General features: G+C 41.2%; 2 protein-coding genes across 2 annotated transcripts; both read left to right on the forward strand.

Annotated features, from left to right (window-relative positions):
- The first annotated feature begins 333 nt into the window (after nucleotides 1-333).
- On the forward strand, nucleotides 334-13,110 carry prss59 (serine protease 59, putative). Its single transcript, XM_004562827.4, has 9 exons — nucleotides 334-579; nucleotides 779-960; nucleotides 1,968-2,200; nucleotides 3,228-3,363; nucleotides 4,913-5,027; nucleotides 8,878-9,079; nucleotides 10,432-10,522; nucleotides 10,619-10,821; nucleotides 11,538-13,110. Exons 1-9 carry the CDS (start codon nucleotides 346-348, stop codon nucleotides 11,645-11,647), a joined length of 1,506 nt encoding a protein of 501 aa, XP_004562884.1. The 5' UTR covers nucleotides 334-345; the 3' UTR covers nucleotides 11,648-13,110.
- A 131-nt stretch (nucleotides 13,111-13,241) lies between these two features.
- On the forward strand, nucleotides 13,242-20,463 carry serpine2 (serpin peptidase inhibitor, clade E (nexin, plasminogen activator inhibitor type 1), member 2). The gene is made up of 9 exons (XM_004562828.6): nucleotides 13,242-13,789; nucleotides 14,790-15,068; nucleotides 15,182-15,409; nucleotides 15,825-16,022; nucleotides 18,657-18,855; nucleotides 18,936-19,033; nucleotides 19,514-19,600; nucleotides 19,715-19,798; nucleotides 19,894-20,463. Exons 2-9 carry the CDS (start codon nucleotides 14,807-14,809, stop codon nucleotides 19,929-19,931), a joined length of 1,194 nt encoding a protein of 397 aa, XP_004562885.1. The 5' UTR covers nucleotides 13,242-13,789; nucleotides 14,790-14,806; the 3' UTR covers nucleotides 19,932-20,463.
- Nucleotides 20,464-21,166: the final 703 nt, after the last annotated feature.

Raw genomic sequence — 21,166 nt, forward strand, 5'->3', positions numbered from 1 at the left:
ACTGCGCTATTTCACTATTTATTGATAGCTATAAGCATGCGCCACACTGTAGACGCATAATTATTGACGTCAATTTCACAGTGTTACAGTGACCAAAAATTTGACAGAGTTTGTGTCCTTTACACACCGTTCTGTGCATTATAGGTGGCAAAACATATGAAAACAAAACCCAAACAATTTAAAAATATATTTAAGGCTTAAATAAATAAGGTTTTCAATTATATGCGAAGTTTGTAAATACACAGGCGCTGTGTGCGATTTTAAGATGAATGCTGGTATTTCCTATTTTCTGGGAGTTTTCTAAAGTAGCACAACTTGTCATATGACTTCTCTGCACTATATCACATGCCCTTCACTATTTCCTTCTTTATTAGCACTATGGCTTTTCCCACGTTCGTGGTGCTCCTTTGTCAGGTAGCCGTGTTTCTGTCTCTCTGTGTTGTTGGAGAGGGTCGCTACTCCATTTTCAGGAGGTTTAAAGAAGCACAGGACACCAAGCAGGGATCTCCGTTTGAGGAGCAATGGTTCCCACAGAAATTGGATCACTTCAACGGCGCTGACACAAGAGTGTGGAAGCAGGCAGGTCTACATGTTGGTTTATATGGACGTTTGTTTGATTTAACTGTGTGGTCTAATCTTGTGCAGTTGGACAAATGTGTCATAATGCATGCATCTGTCACGAAAGATAAAGCCTTTTTGGCTCATTTTACTGCAACCCCACTGATGTGTTTATTTTTTTTACTTTCTGAATGTCTCTCACTTTGTTGTTCCCTCTCAGAGGTACTTTATAAATGAAGCCTTCTACAGGCCTGGTGGGCCGGTGTTTCTGATGATAGGGGGAGAGGGCCCAGCAAATCCAGCATGGATGAAGGATGGCACTTGGCTCACCTACGCTGAGAAACTGGGAGCACTTTGCTTGATGCTGGAGCATCGCTTCTATGGAAAGAGTCACCCTACAGTGTATGTTTATCCCTCTCTTTATGTTCTGTTTATGAGAGAAATCTCTATGTCTGTGTGGTCATCTGTCTTGACAACTCAGTATCCAACCCTCAGCTTCACCCTGTGCAGAGGGTAACACACACGTTTGCACTGCTTCAGGTTCAGCAGGTTTAACAAAGCTATGAAAACATTTATTGCCATGAATGCATTCCTGATATTCTTGCTCTCAAGTTTAACCGTCTGCAAACCCTTACCATAACCGAAACCTAATTCTAACTTGAACGCTAAAACCAAGTCTTAACCCTCAGACAGAAGGGCTGTGACTCGTGGTTCAAAATTCACAAAGATGGCCGTACACACAGAATATTTTGATCATTTTCACTATATCATCTTTTTTTAGTTTTCCTGTGACAAATGACTCTAACAACTCAATCATGTAGCAGAAATGAGTGGCTCTCAAATCCCATGTTTAGTGTGAGTTAAAGCCGGCCTATTTTTAGAACAGGAACTCCACGATTACCCGCATGTGATAAGGTTAAGGGACATGTGTGAACTGTAGCTGAGTAAAATAACTGACTTCCTTAAATTTCAGCTCAGCATGAACAAAAATGATCAAATGCAGAAGTGAAGCAGTACTGCACACCAAATATGTTATACCAAAATAAAAAAATAATGTTGTGGGTGCAAAAACTGGTATTAAAAATGTCAGGCTTCCTTTGTTTATGCACCAGTGAGCTGTGTGCCTTTCAAGTGGTTAACTTCAGTTTGAATCTTTACACAGGAAGTTTCTGCCAGAGCAAGGTGCTCTTAAGTATGGCTAAATCACTTTGCACAGCTCTTTGCAGGTTTTCCCCAACTCTGGTTGTGCACACTGTAGGATCAGAACAAATTTACATTGAAACCACCAGCTGAATTTTCTCAGCTGGTTTTATCAGCACCACTAGATGGCAGCACTGCAGTGTGCCCGTAGCCCAGTCGCTAGATAGAACAATGTGGTTTGATACTGAATGCTTACTCTTTTCTTTTAGGGACCTCAGCACAGACAACCTGCGTTTCCTCAGCAGTCGTCAGGCGCTGGCTGACCTAGCACACTTTCGCACCATGATTGCCGAGGCCCGAGGGCTGACTGACAGGAAGTGGGTGGCGTTCGGTGGGTCCTACCCAGGCTCTCTGGCTGCTTGGTTCAGGCTCAAATACCCCCACCTGGTCCATGCCTCTGTGGCCACCAGTGCACCTGTTTATGCCACAGTCAATTTTCCAGGTAAGAAGAGACATGATGTAAAAAGCCCAAACAGTGTAACAAAGCCCTAAATAATGTTGTCTAGTCCTGATTTTAGAATGTGCCGAACTCCATTTAAAACAATCTAGGATTTGAACATGTATATGCATTCAGGAAACAAAGTGGGATTACCACATTAAGGATACGCTAAAGTGTTGTTTGTTGTGCTTCTCAGTATTACATTCAGTTTCATATAATGTATGACACACTAAAAACACACTGCAGTATCAACACCCTCACCAAACACACGAAGCATCAAATCGAACCACTCGACAAATTTTCTAGCTTCGGTCAGTGTCTCGGAACTAAAAGGCTCAGACACATCAGAGATGAGAGCTCATTCTCTATCTGTGTCTGTGTTGTATTTGGCCGTCTCCTTTGTTTTTCTCCGCAAGGCTGCAGGCTGGAATCGAGGTCAGAGGAGCTTTTGAACATGGATTTAGGCTCTTCCACCCACACATGTGCTGTCTTTAAGATGCTATCGCACACATTCATTAGACATTCCTTTTGGATTTAGGGACATGTGAGAGACAAAACACCTGGGACCAATGGTGTACTTGCATCAGCCATCTCTTTTGTCCTGCAGTAAGTTCGTGGTTATCATTTCCAGCACAGCACAGCAGTAAGTTAGAAACTACCAGTAAGAGGTTGGCTTTCACTTAAAAAGGGGGGGAGAAAATTCCTGGATTGTGTAATGTGGAGTTTCTCCTCTGAGCTTTTAGACTTTTCATAAGCTGTGAAATTCACTCATCATTTCACTTTCAACCTCACTGAAACCCAAATAAACACTCTCAAACATTTAAATGGAACTGGGTTCACACGCTGTTTTGAAGATAAATTGGTGCCTCTAAAATGGTCCTGTGTGTTTAACCAAGAGCTTTTTTTCTTTTTTGTGTGTGTGTATTATTGTGGTCTTTTTATAGCAGCCCAGGTTTAAGTGTCCATGCACCCTCTGCCTTTTTTCCTTTTTCTCTCTTTTTATTTTTTCTTTTTATTTTTTTTTCCCCAGAATACTTGGAGGTTGTTTGGCGTTCGCTGGCCTCAGAGAACACAGAGTGCCCATTGCTAGTGAAAAAGGCTTCGGATGACCTCGTCGAACGCCTGAAAGACCCCAGAACCTATGAAAACATCACCAAAGACTTCAAGTAGGTTACATTTGCTCTCTGGAAGTGATCGTGGCTCAAGAGTTGGGAGTTCGTCTTGTAATCGGAAGGTTGCCGGTTCGAGCCCTGGCTTGGACAGTCTCTGTCGTTGTGTCCTTGGGCAAGACACTTCACCCGTTGCCTACTGGTGGTGGTCAGAGGGCCCGGTGGCGCCAGTGTCCGGCAGCCTCGCCTCTGTCAGTGCGCCCCAGGGTGGCTGTGGCTACAATGTAGCTTGCCATCACCAGTGTGTGAATGTGTGTGTGAATGGGTGGATGACTGGATATGTAAAGCGCTTTGGGGTCCTTAGGGACTAGTAAGGCGCTATATAAATACAGGCCATTTACCATTTACCATCCTTCTGTTTTGTTATTTGCCGTGACCAGAGGAGCCCTTAACTTGAGGCATGTTATATAAACGGAGTGTCCAGTTTGCAGCCAATTACAGAGTAAGCCTTCCTGATCAGTCTGGCAGACCACAGCAAAGCTGACATCCCCTTACTTCTCTAGTCTGATCTTATTCACATTGAGAACCAGATGATTCTTCCAAAGTGTGTGTGTGCGCGCGCGCGTGCGTGCGTGCGCAACAAGGGTCATCTTGGGTCAGAGTCAACAGCTCCAGAAGTATTGCCTCAGTTTTCTGGATGAAGCTGGGCCGCTGGAGGGTTTCTGTGTGGTTACGCACAGAAATGTCTCACTGTATTTCCTTACATCACTTTATCATTGGGTTTATTGGTATTACTGTGGCTGTCTAAGATTTCAAGGCTTAACATTACTTAAAAAGAGTAAGTAAACAAAAACGCCTCGGCATTTACTTTTATTGGGTTATTTTCTCCCTCTTATTACATTATTTTCTTTTCATTCACTTCCATTATTCTCAGTTACAAACATGAAGTCATTCTTACCCGTGCCATGTGTGCAGCCTCTGATGTTATTTTATAGCCTGTATTTGAGGTTTTTATAGTGACTGTCAGCATGATAAATAAGCAGTGTTGAATGGCGTCTTCAATGGCGTGGGCAGTTTTGCAGAACTTGTGCTGTCATGGGGACTTGCGAACCTGCCCATCTTTTTATTTCTGCTTCATGCAGACATGTCCTCATTGCAGGCAGAGGTCACAGGGGTGGTTTGGAGGCTTCCAGCTTTAAAACCGCAAAATATCAGGCAAAGCAGCGCTTGCGTCACAGCTTGAGCATGGAGGAAGTTTTGGTTCACTGCACACACAAGGGAGTTGAGTCCAATAAAATGAAAAGTGAACACTTAACTACGTACATCCACAAACGCACCTCAGTAAGGTACAATCACTGCCGTGATTACTGTCAGCTTGACAGACGGCCCTAATCATTTGCATGGATTGACTTTGAATACATGAATACTTGATTAAAAGGGAAGTCAGTTCTTTGGATTTACTTCTAGCTGCATATTATAGAAAGTAACACCCAAACACATGCTGTTGGCTAGCACTTTACTATTGTCCTCCCTTTATTTCTTTTTTTCCTCTGGTTTTTCTAATTTCTTCATATCCTTCCCTATTCCCATGTTTCTTCTCCTCCAGTTTGTGCTCCAAACTACAGATCCAGACAGACATGGACTCTGCCTATTTCCTGGAAACGCTGGCTGGCAACTTCATGAATGTGGTCCAGTACAATGAAGACAACAGGGGGTTTGAGGTGAGGGGAAAGCCAAACTGTATTGGGGGGAAAGAGCCAGACATGTGGCTTCTGGAGTGCTTCTTGATATCCTCAGTCCAAAAATGATAACCATCTAATATGTTAGAAGTTGTACAAAACGAAAACACTTGTTTACAGGAAAATTTGATATTATTTTGCAGAGGGCACAGCATTTATCCCCTACTGCCCATTTTCTCTGAGCTTTCTCATTGTCATAGATCCACATAGATCCAGTTAAGAGGAGGCTCTCCCTTTAAGGATGAGGTCGGTAAATGATGGACAGAACACATGCATAAAGATTTACACCAACATGCCTGCAGTTGACTCTGCAGGACAGGCACAGATGCATATCTGTAGCTGTTGTTCAGTAAGTACAAACGGCTTGCGTAGTGTTTGGGTGTAGCTGCTCTACAAAATGTGCCCAACCACGTATTTTTGATACCGTTTGATGTGAAAAGACATCTGATATGGAAAGAATTTTTTAATTAAGACATGATTTATGTGTACTGACTAAGCACTGAACAGGCTTTGTAGCTATCAGGGCCTGAGTTGAATGCAAGACCACTATGAGTCAGGGGTGTAACAGGGAACCGGGCAGTGTGCTGAAACATGATAAACCCTGCATTGTCTAACAGCGAGAGGCCCAGAGATGTTGCCTCGGAAGAATTTTTCCAAGGTTGCGTCGGGGACCTGTTGCTTGCTTACTGTGTCTGTGTGTTTATATAAGAAGTGGGGCCTGGCTTGTTGCTCTGCAAAGTGGAGGCCAACAGAGTAGATAACAGTGGATGGTGGGAGGGTTTGACTTGTTTTTAAATGAAAGAAGCCAGTACGGTGGTGTTTGGTGCTGGTGCTTTTTATCTGAGATTTGCTTGTTTTTTAGTGGAAATATTTCTAGCATAAGATGAAGCCCATGGTCACGATAAATGCACAGTAATGCGCAAGAATCTTAAGCCACCCCTGTATCTTTATATTTTGCTAGGGAAATGGGTCCAATGTGCAAAAATACAGTATATAAAACACAGTTTTCCCAGTGCTAATCAGCTTCAAAGTCAATATTTGGTGCTTTTTGGCACTTTTATTCTTCAGCACGGTCTGAACTTTCCTCAGCAACGTCTTGTCTTTTCTGTAAGATTTCAGGAACAGGATACAAATCCATGCAAGTGTGTGTGATCAGCATTCTGTTGTGGTACAGCAGTAAACATGTACAGCCTTTTAGTAGAAGTCCCATTGTGCATGATTTTTGTCAGTTACTTTGGTTACTGTACTTTTCACCTTTTCCTCACTTTTCTTTAAAAAAAAAAAAAAAAAAAAAAAGTGACTCCCCATCCCCTCTCTGTCCCCCTGGTGCCTGGAGGAGACGTGAGTCCGGTTACCAATAAGCTGATGTGAAAAAGTAACAAAAGAGCCTTTGGTCTCTCTGGTTTCCTGTCGCCCCAAGCTAAAGAGACGCTTATAAAAGAACTGAAGGGAGCGTCGGGCCACATAGTCCACAGTGCTAGCAGACAGGCACAGCCCACAGCTGCCTTCTCTGACACAAAGGGCAGAGAAAACTAGCAGGTTTTGGGTACCGCTGAGGAATTTGGGTAAGAACTCGGGGTGAGGTGTAACTCAAGCAGTAGAGTCACAGCAGTGGTTTTATGCTTAAGGTTGTCAATAGGGTGCTGTATAAAATGCAGAAGGACCTTATGTAACGGTACAGCTTGTAGCGCAAGTACAAATAGTTTGTTTTCCTTTTCTGTTTTTTCTTTTTTCTTACATAGAATAGGGGATGGTAATCACAGGTCACTTAGGTGTTCATTTTTTCACGTAAGCACCACTCTGATCACTGCCACCTGTTTGCTCCTGCAGCCTCACTCTGTCAAAAAGCGCTCTAATGGAAGCATTGAGACACACTGAATGTGCCATTTACCAGAGTAGTGCTGTCTCGAATTAAACACTCATCAGCACATGTCTGTGGGGAACAGGACTGCCTCCTGATACTTGCTTTACCATGAGTGCTGAAGATGTGTCCTCCTCGTTTGGCTCAATATCATTTGAGCCCTTCCTTTTTCCTTTTTAGCTAAGATGGTAGCTGCTGAGTTCAAAAACTGTAGGGTATTCCAAATTTGACTTTTGACTGCTATAAAGACACCATCCAGGTTCTGGTAGAGCTTTTGATGTAGCTTTACTTGATAATGTTAATACCCTCAGGCACTCAAAATTGCCAGTGTAATTTTAGACGGGTGTATATGTGGACCCAGAGTGCTGGACAGCAACCACTCAAAAGCCACAGTGTTTGTGCTGATCATAATGGGCATACATGGAGCAGGTCGCCACACGTGACAGAAACTGCATCAACGATGTCCACTAATTGTACACGGCTAGACTTGTGAGGATAAAGACATGAATATATTATGCGTGTTTGTCCAAAGAGAACAGGCCACTGAAAATGCAACACAGATATTTTCCTCCACAGATGTGTCTCCAGACTGTAAAACATAAACTTACTGGCTTATTCTGCGGCTTAATTTTTATATGCGAAACACTACACAACTGCCAAGAGTTAACTCTCATTTGCATAAGATGAAAGGTTTAGTTAACTTTCAGCTTTCTTCTTTTGTCAAGCTGCTAGTGAGTCTCTCACCGCCTTAAATCCCAGAGTGCTCTGTGAAGACATTCTTGCATGTTGTTAGAAGATGCCTGGGGGCGAACTCTTTCTCACTTCATGTTGCTGGCCTGTGTGCCTAGGTATTCTTTGTACTATCACCGCACAATTAAATTTTTTTATTTTTTTTTTGGTCCACTACTTTGTCTAAGATTGCAATATCACAACAATTGGGTGAAGATAATATTTGTCCTTTTTAAAGGTGGAGCGCATTAGCAACAAGAGCCTTTGTTGACTAGTGTGTATTACAGGAACTGATTCACAGGATGGATTTCTTGCCAGTTGGCCTCATCTCAGTGTCACCATCTGGGAACTCTAAAATACCCTGCCCTTGTCCACATATGAAATGAATAAATATTCATGTTATGTTTTTTGAGGTTGTACAAAATATTTAAAAGGCCATCACACCGCAAGGTCCTTTCAAGAGCTGTTTTGGACCTTCTGGTAATGTCAAAGTCAAAATAATTTCTAATTCAACCTTGATCATGTGTTTTGTTTTTGGGGGTGTGTGGGATGGGAGGGGGGTTAAATGTGTTTGCTTTTCCAAACACAACTTCTCGCTCAAGTGTTGTGCCATACCAGCATGCGTTTTAGTGTTTGACAAATGCTGACCAAACTTCATCTACTTAACCACTGGAAAAACTGCCACTTTCTGTTGGGACCACCTTTTAGGATGGGGGTTAAGGATTTCCTATTCACATCCACTTATACACTCTGTATTGTATTGTAGGAGCTTAAATCTGGTCTTGCAGCTAGTTGTGACCATATTAGGGTATTCTCTCTCTGTGACTCTGTTTTTTGTTTTTTTTCACCCTCACTCTTGGCTTTATATGACAAACTAAAGCCTAAAGTTATGGCTCAGAGATTATTTCCACATCTATTTTCTTCCACTTAAATAATCCAGGGGTTGGAGCCTATCTTAGCTGTCACACAGCAGGCGGTGGGGTACACCCTGGTCAGGTGTGTGGCCTTGAGTGGTGCGGTATGGTGATAGTCCTAACAACAGCGCCACCGTCCCTCCCTGTATTTGTGCAAACACTGATTTATTTGAAACTTTGGTCAAGGGTATAATAATCCAAAGTAGCCGCTCTGAAAAATTAAAATAATATAACTGCACATCTTGCCATCAATGTTGAGAAAACCGTGTTTCTATGTCATCCTAACCATCTTCTTTTCCTTGTGGTGTGCTGTGATATGTCATTAAAGGGTGTTACTGGTACCAACATCACCATCAAGGTGTTGTGTAGTGTGATGACTGACAGCTCACTGGGAGACCCTTACGCCAGATACGCAGCTGTGGCCCGTCTCATGATGGAGACCACCTCTATGAAATGCCTGGACACTAGCTTCAGCAAATACGTCAGCGACATGACTAACACATCCTGGGATGGACCAGCTCCAATAGCAGGTGGGTGTGGACGCGTCTTCCTTGGAAGTGGTATTTGGTTTGCTCATTTTTATTTAGCTTTAGCTTGTGGTCCTTATGAAACAGATATTTCTGTACCTTGCAATTTTAGGCTGTCTTTTGTTGTTTTGTTAGTAGAGTAGTTTATTTTTGTTGTTGCACTTAAGGGAAACTGTCATGTCTCATCGTGACTTTCCACTGTCATCCAACAATAATTCAGGAGCACTGCAGTAGCCTTAGGAAATGGAATAGAACAGTCACAGGCTTGTTCTGGCATGTGGTTACTATGCTGATGGAAGGATTTGAACAACCAAAATAAAAGGAAAAAAGCTAATTCAGGAGTATTGCTTAACTTTACTACTAAATAAATCCTGGCATAACATCCCAAAATAAGGCTGCTTTTTCTAAACGAAGTTTTCACGAGGGTTTAAAGTTCCTATATTGTATCCACTTTTTAAAAAGTTAAATTAAGCCCGACATGTGCCCCAGAATATCTTTCCAGTTCCAGCCAAAAGTGTCATACGAGTCATTCCTTTTGCCGCGGCTATGTATGCCGTCACGCTTTCTGTTTTTGTAGGTTTATATGCCAAAGCAAACGGAACACAAGTGAGCTGCTAGGTCTGAATTCAGGAGCTCAGTTCTTTTCTACTTGGAGGTGGTGCTTTTACCTGTGCTGAATCACAACTGGCTGCAAACCACAATAGCTCGTTCAGAGACTGTGTGCAGAGAAAAGAAATATTGAGTTAATCTATTCCATTTGTCGGTCTAAAGACACACTGGAGATGTATTTAAAAACAGGGAAGTGAATCTGGCACCACTGCATCCCCTTTAACACCTGTGGTTTATACTGCACATAATATGGAAGAAGAAATGCACACATGATGTTGGATATGTGTGTATGTGTGTGTGTGTGTGTGTGTGTGTGTGTGTGTGTGTGTGTGTGTGTGTATATGTGTGTGTATGTGTATGTGTATATGTATGTATAACTTTGTAGTAAAAATAGCATTTTTGTCCAGGGTCGCATGTTTCTGTTGTCAGCTCAGACTTCATCAGTGGGAGGGGTGGGGTGGAGGGTCACAGGAACAGGATGTGGTCTCTTTGAAAAGTCTTTGGGATGCGCTTGCATAAACTTCCCTGCCCACCTCTTTGTCTTGGGGCTCCAGTCAAGTTGTTTTCGGTATTTATTATAGCTGAATAACTGAAAATGAATACTTTTTTTTTTTTTTTTTTTTTTTATATCAAGGTGATTTTAAGATAATTATTAGAAATGCTGGCTCTAATAACATAATGTGTATAATGCTAACAAGGAAATGAACATGCTATTCATGGGTAGATTTTTGTGTATTTCTTGACAGGGAGACAGTGGGTCTACCAGACCTGTGCTGAATTTGGATTCTACCAGAGCACTGATTCACCCAACCAGCCGTTCGCTGGCTTCCCTCTTGTGTGAGTACACCAAACATGGCCAGTAAAGCTCACACATTTAATTGCATATTCAGTTGTCATTCTTATTGGGGTTTTTTTCTTTTTCTTCCCATCCAGATATTTTCTGAAACAGTGTACAAACTTTTACAACATCAGTGCTGAGCAGGTGGCGGAGGCTGTCACACAGACCAATGAGTATTACGGTGCTTATGACATCCGCTCAAGCAGAATTGTGTTCCCCAATGGCTCCATTGACCCCTGGCATGCCTTGGGGGTCACTCAGGACATCTCAGCTGACCTACCTGCGATTTTCATCAAAGGTGAACAAAAATGATGCATAATGAATTTTTATGTTAAGTTTGTTTTACACTCTGGATACACATTTGTGGGGAGAATGTCTGTTTCAAATCATGAGATCAGCATATGTCCAAATAATCCCTGTTAACCAAAAGGTCGGGCTGCACACTGCTCTAAACATCCCTATTGTCCTTTTTGTTTAAATGATGTCTGTGAGAGCGGTGGTCCTGGATATGGTCATCTCAGGTATACATCTCTGGCTGTGAACACAGAAGCCACAACCACCTGCTGTTTAGATCTTCTGTTTGTGAGGGACAGCCAGTCAGAGTTTGGCTCAAAGGAACAGCAGGCTTGTAGAAGTGGAGGCCCCACATAAGATAAAGATTTCTTTAAACTGTGAATCATGGAAACAGAGTTTAACAATATAACAGTGAAGCTGGAAGTGAGCTCCCCTTTAAGTAAACACCTTACAAACTGTACATCAGATTGCACTGATATTTTTTTTTTTTTTTTTTTTTTTTTTAAACACAAGTCCACACTGAGACTGAACTATGTTTGTGGTTGCTTTACATTACATAAGCCAAACGGCTAAATCAGAGTAGAACAATGCTTTACTTGTTCAACTCCAATTTTATTTGCTGGTTAATTGTGCTTGGAAGTCTTGTTTCCATCTATATTTTTTTTTCTTTTTTGTCTCTCTTGCATGCCTTATCCACTGTTTTTTCTTTCCCCGATCCAGGAACCTCTCACTGCGCCAACATGTACCCAGCCAGGAGTGACGATCCCCCACAGCTGACCCTGGCCCGTGACCACATCTCCTTACTTCTGCAGCAGTGGCTGAAGCAATGACTGAGAGCTAAATAAGCCAGCAGTGGCTTTGCAACTGAAGCGTAATACTTTCAGGTCACTGAGAGTGGGAGAAGAGTGCTTAGCTTCCTGCCAAATTTCTGGTTGATCTGAAATTCTATTTTGCACAAGAATCTTTAGGTCCAAGTTCAGGTTTTGAGCTCATAAAGTTTTCTTTTTTCTTTTCTTTTTTTAAAAAAATTATTTCTTGTATTTGTGGGTACTTTGTTTCAAAAATGTAATCTTGCAGAATTAGAACAGTTTTTCTTAGTGAGTTTATAATGTCAGGTTTAACTCTGTTAGGCATATAATTGATTTATTAGGTTTAGTCATCGGTAGCCTGGATAATTGCTGTAGTTAATCAATTTTCGTGTGGAAAAGCTGTTTGCTTTTGGAGACAGCACTTGCTAAATCTGAACAAAATGCTTTTGGCACTGAGAAACTTCAGCTTCCCCAGAAGCCTTTAAAACATTAATCAAGCTTTCAAAACCAAGGTTATCGACCTTTCACTTCAACAGAAGAATGAGAGTCCTGTTTAAACGTGCAGCAATGAACCTGCAAAACCTTTTTAACTGGGAATTTGATGAGAAATGGCTCCACTTCATGTCTTTGTGTTCCACAAACATGCACACATCTGGTTTTGTTCAACAAAAGTTTAGTTGTGTTTGATAAGAGTGTGTTTAAAACCCAGCAGGAGAAGCGTGATTATCATCTCTAGTTTGGCCCAGAGAGAGGTGCACTGGAAACATCTCAGGCTTCAAGTTGCACAATGGGGTTGGGTGGCAGTGTTCTTACAGTATGTTGTTTTTTTTTTTTGTTTTGTTTTTTTGCCTTTGAAGTAGATGGGTTTGGCTTAAAAATGAGTAAGAGGAGAGACGTAGGAAGACACAATTGTAGTGCACAGCTGTGGGTTCACTGACCTTCTCAGAATTCTCCTAACTCAGACAAACTGACCCACTTTGCCTAACAATGATAACAGTCCCATCTCTGCATCTGGACATGGAGGACCCTCCCCATTCCAAACACACACTCAGCAAAAGCTGTAGCTCAGAACGCAGCCCCACTGTGGGTGTCCCATGTTGTATTTTTACAGCCTTGATCTAGTTATTTACTCGAGGCTGGGAAAGGAACTTATTAAACCCAAGGTTCAACCTAAAAAATATACAAGTGAATTATAAGGTTATGTGACAGATCACTGTCCAGTGTGTCGAGGTAAACATTTATGATGTCTTTAGCAGTAATTACTCACACACTCCCCCTTAATCCCCTGTAATTCAAACCTTCAGTAACCTACTCCTAATCCTCACTTTGGCAGTAGCAGGGATGTAATTGAAACTCAGCCTCTTCCCAGGTGTGTTTAAGTGTGTGTGAGACACTTTCCAGCTGCATACACCCATCAGAAAGAAAGAAAAAAAAAAAAATTCTCGTATGGGCATATATTTTCCAAATTCTCTGTGAAATGTAGTTTGGATAAATATAACTGGAAAAGACTAAGCAATAGTTAGTCTTAGAAATATTTAGGGACACTTTGAAAGGGTCTACGTAGTAATTGACGGTTTTTGATGATGTTGATATTCATCAGGATAAAGTGTAGGCTCTCCATAATTCTCCATTTCATATGACAAAACATCACTATTTTTGCACGTTTCATACTGCTTTTAAACATTACCACACTTCCTGATGTGTCAAGTTGGATGGCCAAGCCATCACCGGAAGTAGCTTGATGAAGGTAATCATTATCTAATCTCCTTTTGCTTATCGGAGAAATGTGAGCTACAACTTTGCTAAATTATGAGGATACATCTCATTTTAAATTATGAGAGTTTAAAAACGACAATCTTTAGGGTTTTTTCTGACCTTTACTTTGAAGGTGTAGCGGACGCACATCCGTGTTTGACACAGACACGGATGTCTGTTTTATGGTCGGCTGCTCGGTTGGAAGGCGGGGTTCACAGTAGGATAAATTCTTGTTTGGAACTGCGGTGGAGTCACTAGTAGGTGTAACTTTCTACAGAGTAAGAGCTCTCTTCGTGGACTTTGGGGGTTAACTACTTGAGTTGTCGTTTGAACGGCAGCGAAAAAGCGGACTAATACCAGCTGCAATTTCACCTGCGGGACAAGTCTAATCGAAGCCCCTCGGGTTAGGTAAGGAATAGCGTTTTTTGTGTGTGTGTGTGTGTGTGTGTGTGTGTGTGGGGGGGGGGGTTGTTTTTGTTTTTTTAACGGAATTTTATTTTTAAGCGTCAACACACGTAGCTATTTTAATTGACTTCAAGCATTGCATCGAATTCAAAGAAATAAAATAAGAAAACATGCCCGCATCCTAGCGGGAAAATATTTTGTCGTTTTTGTTTTTTCAAAGAACCAAATGGAAGTTAATTGTCGTTCTGCATAATTGTAGTTGTGTTCACGTGACCTGTTTTGTATTGTTTTTGTTGTTTTTCTTAAAGCACTTTAAAACTGGACTGGTAGTTGTTTAAATGTTTGACGGGTGGGGGTCACCTCTATTGCACAAATTAATAAGTTAATGTTCACGCTTCCTGCGATTTCCTCACCAGATACAGTTGCGGAATATTGTGGCTGAGTGCGTCAAACTTCTGAACACGATGTTTTATAAAAGCACTCTGGTTGATCATTTGAAAACTGCATGTTAAATCCATTTCCGTGTTTTCTCAGCAATATTATTATTATTATTATTATTATTAACAGCACGCCCCAGTTGGTGAATAAACGTGGCAGCTATACAACTTGCCCTAATTTATGTTCACACTGCAAATACTGCACCTCTTCAGTAAGTCCTCACCGAGAATTGAGTCTGGCTCTTGTGGCCAGTTTTAGGCTGAAGCATTTTCCCCAAAATGGTCCTAAATCTTATTTTGAGCTCAAATTAAAAGGAACGAAGGGTGCAGTTCAAGTATTCTGGCTAGGGATAGCTTGTGATGTTTAGACACAGTGAGTAAGAGTTAGTCAGACCTTGCAACACTGGATGAATGATTTTGCTGCTTTAAGAGGGAGTAAAGGTATATGTGTTTATTCATGAGTCACAACCATCTATTATGGAAGTGGTTTAAAAAATGCATGCAGTGGTAGGTGACTTCAAGTAAAATAAATGTCATCCTAATTGCCTCTCCTAATGTTTATGTAGGTGTTGCAAGTATCAAAATGAAGCACATGTCCTTATTGTGCCTCTGTGCATTGGTGGCCTTGTGCAGCCATAAGGGGGTGCTGTCCCAAGCACCATCTTATGGTGAAAGGGGCTCTGATCTCGGCATCCAGGTGTTTCAGCAAGTAGTTCATGCCAAGCCCCTGGAAAATGTGGTGCTCTCGCCTCATGGGGTGGCTTCAATCCTTGGCATGCTGTTATCTGGAGCCCACGGGGACACGAGGAAGCAAATCCTTAATGCTCTCCGTTACAAGAAAAATGGTAAGGACTATTTCAGGCTATAGATGTCTTCTGAGTCCTACAGTTTTTAGCCTAACGTATAAAAACCTTGGGTGGTGTTGAGGAACAGTTACAAGTTTACCTGGTTTGCACAGGTCCTTACAAGATGTTGAAGAAGCTGCATAAGAACTTGACGGGCAAAGCCAACCAGGACATCGTGCTGATCGCAAATGCTATGTTCAGCCAGAAGGATTTCCCCATGCAGGAGGCTTTTGTGACTTCCAACAAAGAGAACTTCCAGTGTCAGAGCAGGAGCCTGGACTTCAGCAGCCCTGATGCAGCAGCCGATGAAATTAACGAGTGGGTCAACAATAAAACCAAAGGTAACAGTGGCTGTCAATTATAGCTGTATACAGAAACTAAACTTCCATCTTTGAATGCAGTTGAGTCTCAGAGTGTAGGCATTCCTTCCCTAAAGTGGGTGCAGAAGGACTGGTTTTACCTAAGGAAGGGGAGACTTCTGCATCCATGTTTTGGACTTTTTGTATACTTGGCTACAAGGCTTATTGTCACCTACAAGATCGTTTTCCTTTTCTGCATGAACACATTGAAAATACTGCAGGACTGTTCTAAAACGTCTGACTTGTTAATGCACTAAATTTTCTGCTGTATTGATTGGTTGCCCCTACATGCTGATACAGTTTTACCTTCTCTGTCTCAAAATAAATACAAAAGACATGACGTGTTGGTTTTTAAATCAAACCTTGCTGATGGAATAATGCTCCTATGTTTATCCAGGTCACATCCCCAGCTTGATCAAAGCAGACATGCTGGATCCTGCTCTGACCCGTCTGGTCGTTGTCAACTCCATCTACTTCAAAGGCTTGTGGAAGTCTCGCTTCCAGCCTGAGAACACCAAGATAAGGACCTTCACCCGGGGCGATGGAATCGATATTAAAGTTCCAATGATGTCGCAGCTATCAATCTTTAACATAGGTGAGTGGTGATGTGAGACTAAGCATTTAAATGCGTCTAAAAGAGCAGTCAGTGTTTTAGATAAATCATGATACTAAAAAAAGGCCATATTATTCTACATTACTATCAGCCTATATTGCTTTCCACTGCAAAGCAACCTCTAGATACATTTTCGCAATAATTAGAAAGCTCTTCTGCAACATTGGCTACAGACTAGTAAAAATGAACTGGCTACTATGAATGCTTGTGCTACAAAGTCTCTCTTGGCTTATCAACCGTTACATTACTGTGGTGTGGGGTTTACAGAAGTTCAGTTTTGTCAGCACCATATATTTGTTCTATGTTACTAATGTAGTTTTATGATTTGAGAGTTCAGAATAATTCCTATTTATCATATACTGGACCTTGGTGCAGCTCCTCAGCTCATCCATTGTTGGAAACGAGCTGGTGTCCCTCTTCTCACTGCCCTTTTTAGCAAGCCTTCTTGTGATTGGAAGAAGAAAGCTCACCCACTGGTGAGTGGGGCTTCTGTGCTCACAGCCGGCACGGTGTATTTTAAGTGACCAGTCTGGCGCATTTGCATCATGCAGTCAAGAATAGGAAAAAAAAGCTGGGAAATGGCATATTTAGAGCAGCATGAGCGTTTGCCTTTCCAATTTTTATATACTATGTCCTACTTATATTACACCTTGTTGACCTTATTTAATAGGAAAACCACTGCATCAGAGTCAGTTATTTGTCACAGAAAATAATGAAAAGCATAACTTCATCATAACATTGGGTTGGTTCACTTTTCTTTCAGTACCTGATGCTTCTCTGAACTTTACCTTGTACAGCCTTCATTGATAATAGACCTCATCTGCCATCATCTACTGCCAAATTATTGCACTTCGGGTTTATTATAATGCAGCTGCAGTCACTGCCAGTTTATGGTTCATATGCGAGTTTGTGTTGAGTTGGGTTTTTTTGTTTTGTATTTTAAGGACTTGGACATGCCACTTCTGTAGGATATTATTTAGTCCTGTGTGAAATGAAATGATACACCAGTCAGAGGTCTATATTTAGGTGACTTGTCAGAGTTGTGGTGGCCCGCGAGTGCTGTGGACAGACGCTCTTGAACTAAGGCCGTGTTAAGCTGCAAGTTACAGATATCTAACTTTCTTCAGTGTCCTAAAGTGTTTTGAGTTTAGTGTTGATAGTCTGTTGCTTGGATTATTGTCTTCAAGCTAGCAGGTGGGTCCTAAAGAGAACACTAGAATGTAGTGGTTCTGGTACAGTAATGTTTTATGGCTATGATGGCATTTACACTTACTTGGCAATCTGACTTTGTAATAGGTAGGTTGGTGTAATAAGCATATACAGCCTGAAAATGGGAGGGAGTCTTGATACCTCTGGTGTAGTACTGCTCTTATGTTATGTGCTTTGATTCAGCTCCACATTTGCTGTTCTTGTACATCATTCAAGAGTATCTACTTGCACAAAAAGGTGATACTTAAAAGCTATAAAGTGCTGTCTCAAACTTTAAGCAATGTTAATGACATATTTGAATTGAGTGAAATGCTGAAAGCTGCAAAAACTGTACCATGCATATGTCTTATGCTATACCCCCTTATTAGCTAATTTAACACAGTATTCTTACAGTTGGTGTTCTTCATGGGTCTTTTCTGGGAGAGTATGTTTGTCCTCAGGAAGCCAGGGATTTTCTGCTTCCAGACAAAATAGAAAGTGATAACCATCACTGATTACCATTGTGGTTAAACAAAAACATTTACCCACACAAATTCAGAGTTGTTCAGTGGAAAGTCCTGGCAAAATCTGGAGTTTGGCAAATTTGCTTGTTAAAATAAAGTAAGAAAGAACTGGAGAAAAATCCCCATGGGATGAAACCTGTTTTGTCATTCTTTTTTCTTTCTTTCTTTCTTTTCTTTTTTCTTTTCCTTTTTTTTTGTCACACATCAAACACTTCAGAATGTGTTCTGTTTTATTAATGTCTTTGCCTCGAATTAACCTTAAGCTGATGGATGGGTACTGGATTGAGCCCACAATGGAAATTACAGCAGCAGCTCAAAGTACATACAAACATATGCTGTAGTACTTAACTATAAACATCAAGTACTATAGCACCATACTGAAGGCCTCATAATGTGAGGTAATACAAAGTTATACATGCAACAGTAATTAAGTAAAATAATAGGTTGATGTTTTTGTTGATCTTAATTTCCTTAATTCCCCCATAAAATATTTTGAAAACCTTAACTTTCTTCCTTCTGGACCATTCAGTATAAAACGGTGAGCTTCGACTGGCATTTATAATTTTCTGTGGGAGAGCAGAATTCATGTTTCTGTTAATAATGATAATTAATGGTGACTGTCTTACAGATAGTTTAACTTAAAACTCATTGATCCAGGAGAAAGTTTTGAGGGTCATCATGGTGTGCTGTGCTAAAAGGGCGATTACAGATGTGTGTGTGGCGTTCGGTACTTTTAGTGTTTACTTGTCTTTTAGATTTTATTTGTATTTGACCATTGTGTACATGGTAAACTTCATTATTACGAAAATGGTGATGGCTGGTGCAGGGTTGGTAGAAAGATAATGTGGAGGGGATGGAAGTCTGTTTTGCAGCATTCTAACTTCAGATTTTTGTATTCTGCTAGGCCTAGCCTCCACACCCCAGGGGCTCAAATACAAGGTAATTGAGCTTCCTTATCATGGCAACACCATCAGCATGCTAATCGTTCTCCCGTCTGAAGAGGACACCCCTCTGTCTCGTGTCATTCCCCACATCAGCACAGCCACAGTGCAGAGCTGGACCAAACTGATGCACATGAGGAAAGTCCGCCTGCTCATCCCAAAGTAAGGCACAAACGCACATAAATATAATGTCCCTTCAAATTTGATACATGGTGACATTGTCTGTTATGTTGTGTTCTCAGGTTTACGGCTGATGCAGAGGTGGATTTGAAGGATCCACTTTCAGCTCTGGGAATCACGAACATTTTCAGTGAGGGCAAAGCTGACTTCAGACATCTCAGTGAGTGAAAGCAGAGTCACTGCAAACCAGACGCTGACGCATGTTCTCTTGCACCGCCACAGTATTTATCCAGTCTATTTAGATATGAGCAGAGCCTGGAAGTATGAATGGATTGTTGGCTGTTTACAGAGAGTCACTGATGGCCAGTAAGGAGCTTGAATCGTAGTTGACTGTGAAATGCTGAATCACTGCTCCTCTTGTCTTGCCATTCATCATCTTCTTGAAAGTTTGGAATGAGAAGAGATGGGGATGAAGAGCTCTAGTGCCACCCTGTGGTGTAATTGGCCAAGAGTTTGTAGGATTTTCCCTAGGAAAGTACCCCATCAGCTTTCCAGCAGATGGGGATGCTCTATTGCCATCATGTGGTGTAGCTTACAAAGGACTATAACATACTTTTATATTTATGCAATCTATGTTGCATGTGGAAGGTCTGGTTCATACAGAGAAAGCAAAGATGATTGCGTATTGTCGTTTCCTCAGGTTCGGAGCCTGTGTATGTATCCAAGGCACTCCAGAAAGCCAAAATAATCGTGAATGAAGATGGAACAAAAGCAGCAGCAGCCACTAGTGAGCATTTGTTCAGTAAGCCTCATCTTTAACTTAAAGTTTCTCCCATGTTTTAACAATGTTCTGTTTTGTGGGTTTTTTGTTTTTGTTTTTTTGTTTTTTGCTTTTGTTTAGCTGCTATTTTGTTGGCCCGTTCCTCCCCACCCTGGGTTACAGTTGACAGACCTTTTGCGTTCCTCATCAGACATAACCCGACAGGTACAGATTTTCTTCCATTTCCACCTTAAAATGCTGAAAAATGTTTGATTGTAAAGCACTGCACCGTGACGAGTTCTCCTTGCGTCTGTCTCCAGGTACCGTCCTCTTCATGGGCCAGATCAACGAGCCTTGAGCCCAGCCCCATCATCAACCATAGCATCATTTATCACAACAGGATATGCTTATACACTGCCATGTATCAGAATACAAAGTAAACATAAACACACCCCTACATATACAGAGCACACTTTGCTGAACATGTTTGTACAATGTGGATATATGATGTGATTTGTTTTAAATGTTGCTTTTTATGTTACTTATTTTCTGTATTGCATAACATGCTGTATAAAATGTATTTTGCTGACTAAATTTTCCAGTTTTAATTTTTTTGTATCCTTTTTTTGAATTAATGACATTTTTAAAAGACTTTGAATGTCAGTTGTGTATTTTCTCTTCTCTGGAGTAGGATAATCAGTTTATTTATCATGTCAGTGTTTCCGTTTCGTGTTGTAACTCCAGTCTGTATTACGTTTCACTCGTAAGTTACGGCAATATTCATGCCGTTGCAACGGTTTTGCATTTGAAATTATTCTTTCCCTCAGAGAGAAAGTCTTCTTCAAACTTTTGGGGTGAGGTGAAGGAATAAATACACATTCATAACATGAGTGATTTTTGACTGGCTTATTTTCTGTAATCCAGTTAGGGAAATAATTTTGATCTCTCTCCCCCCCCCCCCGCTGAATTTGTAAGTTTGCCCAAATAAATAAAAATCAAAAAAACACTTTGCATAAAAGTTATACATTTATTTGGATGTTATTGAGTGAAATAAGTATTTGATGTCCAAGCAAAACATCACTTAGTAATCGGGGGAGAAACTCTTGTTGGTGTGCACAACACTTTCTTGTAGTTGGTTACCAGGTTTGCACACATCTCATGAGGGATTTTGGTCCGCTCCTCTTTACAGAAACTCTCCAAATTCTTTAGGTTACTTAGCTGCTGCTTAGCAACTCCAAGCTTCAGCTCCCTTCACAGAATTTCTATAGGACTTAGGTCTGGAGATTGGCTGGGCCACTCCATGTACTGGTTCTTTAGCTACTCCATTGCAGCCTTGGCAGTGTGTTTCAGATCATAAGTTCTACACAAAACGAGTTGAGATCAGGAATCTCTAATGCACTGAGTGTAATCAAATCTGTGGGAGCCAGAGTTCAGGCTGGGCTGTAGGGGATGAAATACTTATTTCTCTCAATGACATGCAAATCAATGCGTAACTTTCATGAATATATTTCTGGATTTTCAGTTGCTTTTCTTCACTAAAAAAATGAAAGTATCATAAGATTTGAGACTCTTCAATTCTTTTGAAATGAGCAA

The sequence above is a fragment of the Maylandia zebra genome, linkage group LG14 (genome assembly GCF_041146795.1).
Source record: "Maylandia zebra isolate NMK-2024a linkage group LG14, Mzebra_GT3a, whole genome shotgun sequence".
Taxonomy (NCBI): Eukaryota; Metazoa; Chordata; class Actinopteri; order Cichliformes; family Cichlidae; genus Maylandia; species Maylandia zebra.

What these genes read in the sequence shown, in the direction of transcription:
- prss59 (XM_004562827.4), top strand. Translation starts at nt 346, where the DNA reads ATGCCCTTCACTATTTCCTTCTTTATTAGCACTATGGCTTTTCCCACG. An exon ending in AAGACAACAGGGGGTTTGAG is followed by an intron (nt 5,028 to 8,877) that starts GTGAGGGGAAAG and finishes ATGTCATTAAAG; the next exon opens with GGTGTTACTGGTACCAACAT. An exon ending in TTCGCTGGCTTCCCTCTTGT is followed by an intron (nt 10,523 to 10,618) that starts GTGAGTACACCA and finishes CTTCCCATCCAG; the next exon opens with ATATTTTCTGAAACAGTGTA.
- serpine2 (XM_004562828.6), top strand. Translation starts at nt 14,807, where the DNA reads ATGAAGCACATGTCCTTATTGTGCCTCTGTGCATTGGTGGCCTTGTGC. An exon ending in GCTATCAATCTTTAACATAG is followed by an intron (nt 16,023 to 18,656) that starts GTGAGTGGTGAT and finishes GTATTCTGCTAG; the next exon opens with GCCTAGCCTCCACACCCCAG. An exon ending in GTCCGCCTGCTCATCCCAAA is followed by an intron (nt 18,856 to 18,935) that starts GTAAGGCACAAA and finishes TTGTGTTCTCAG; the next exon opens with GTTTACGGCTGATGCAGAGG.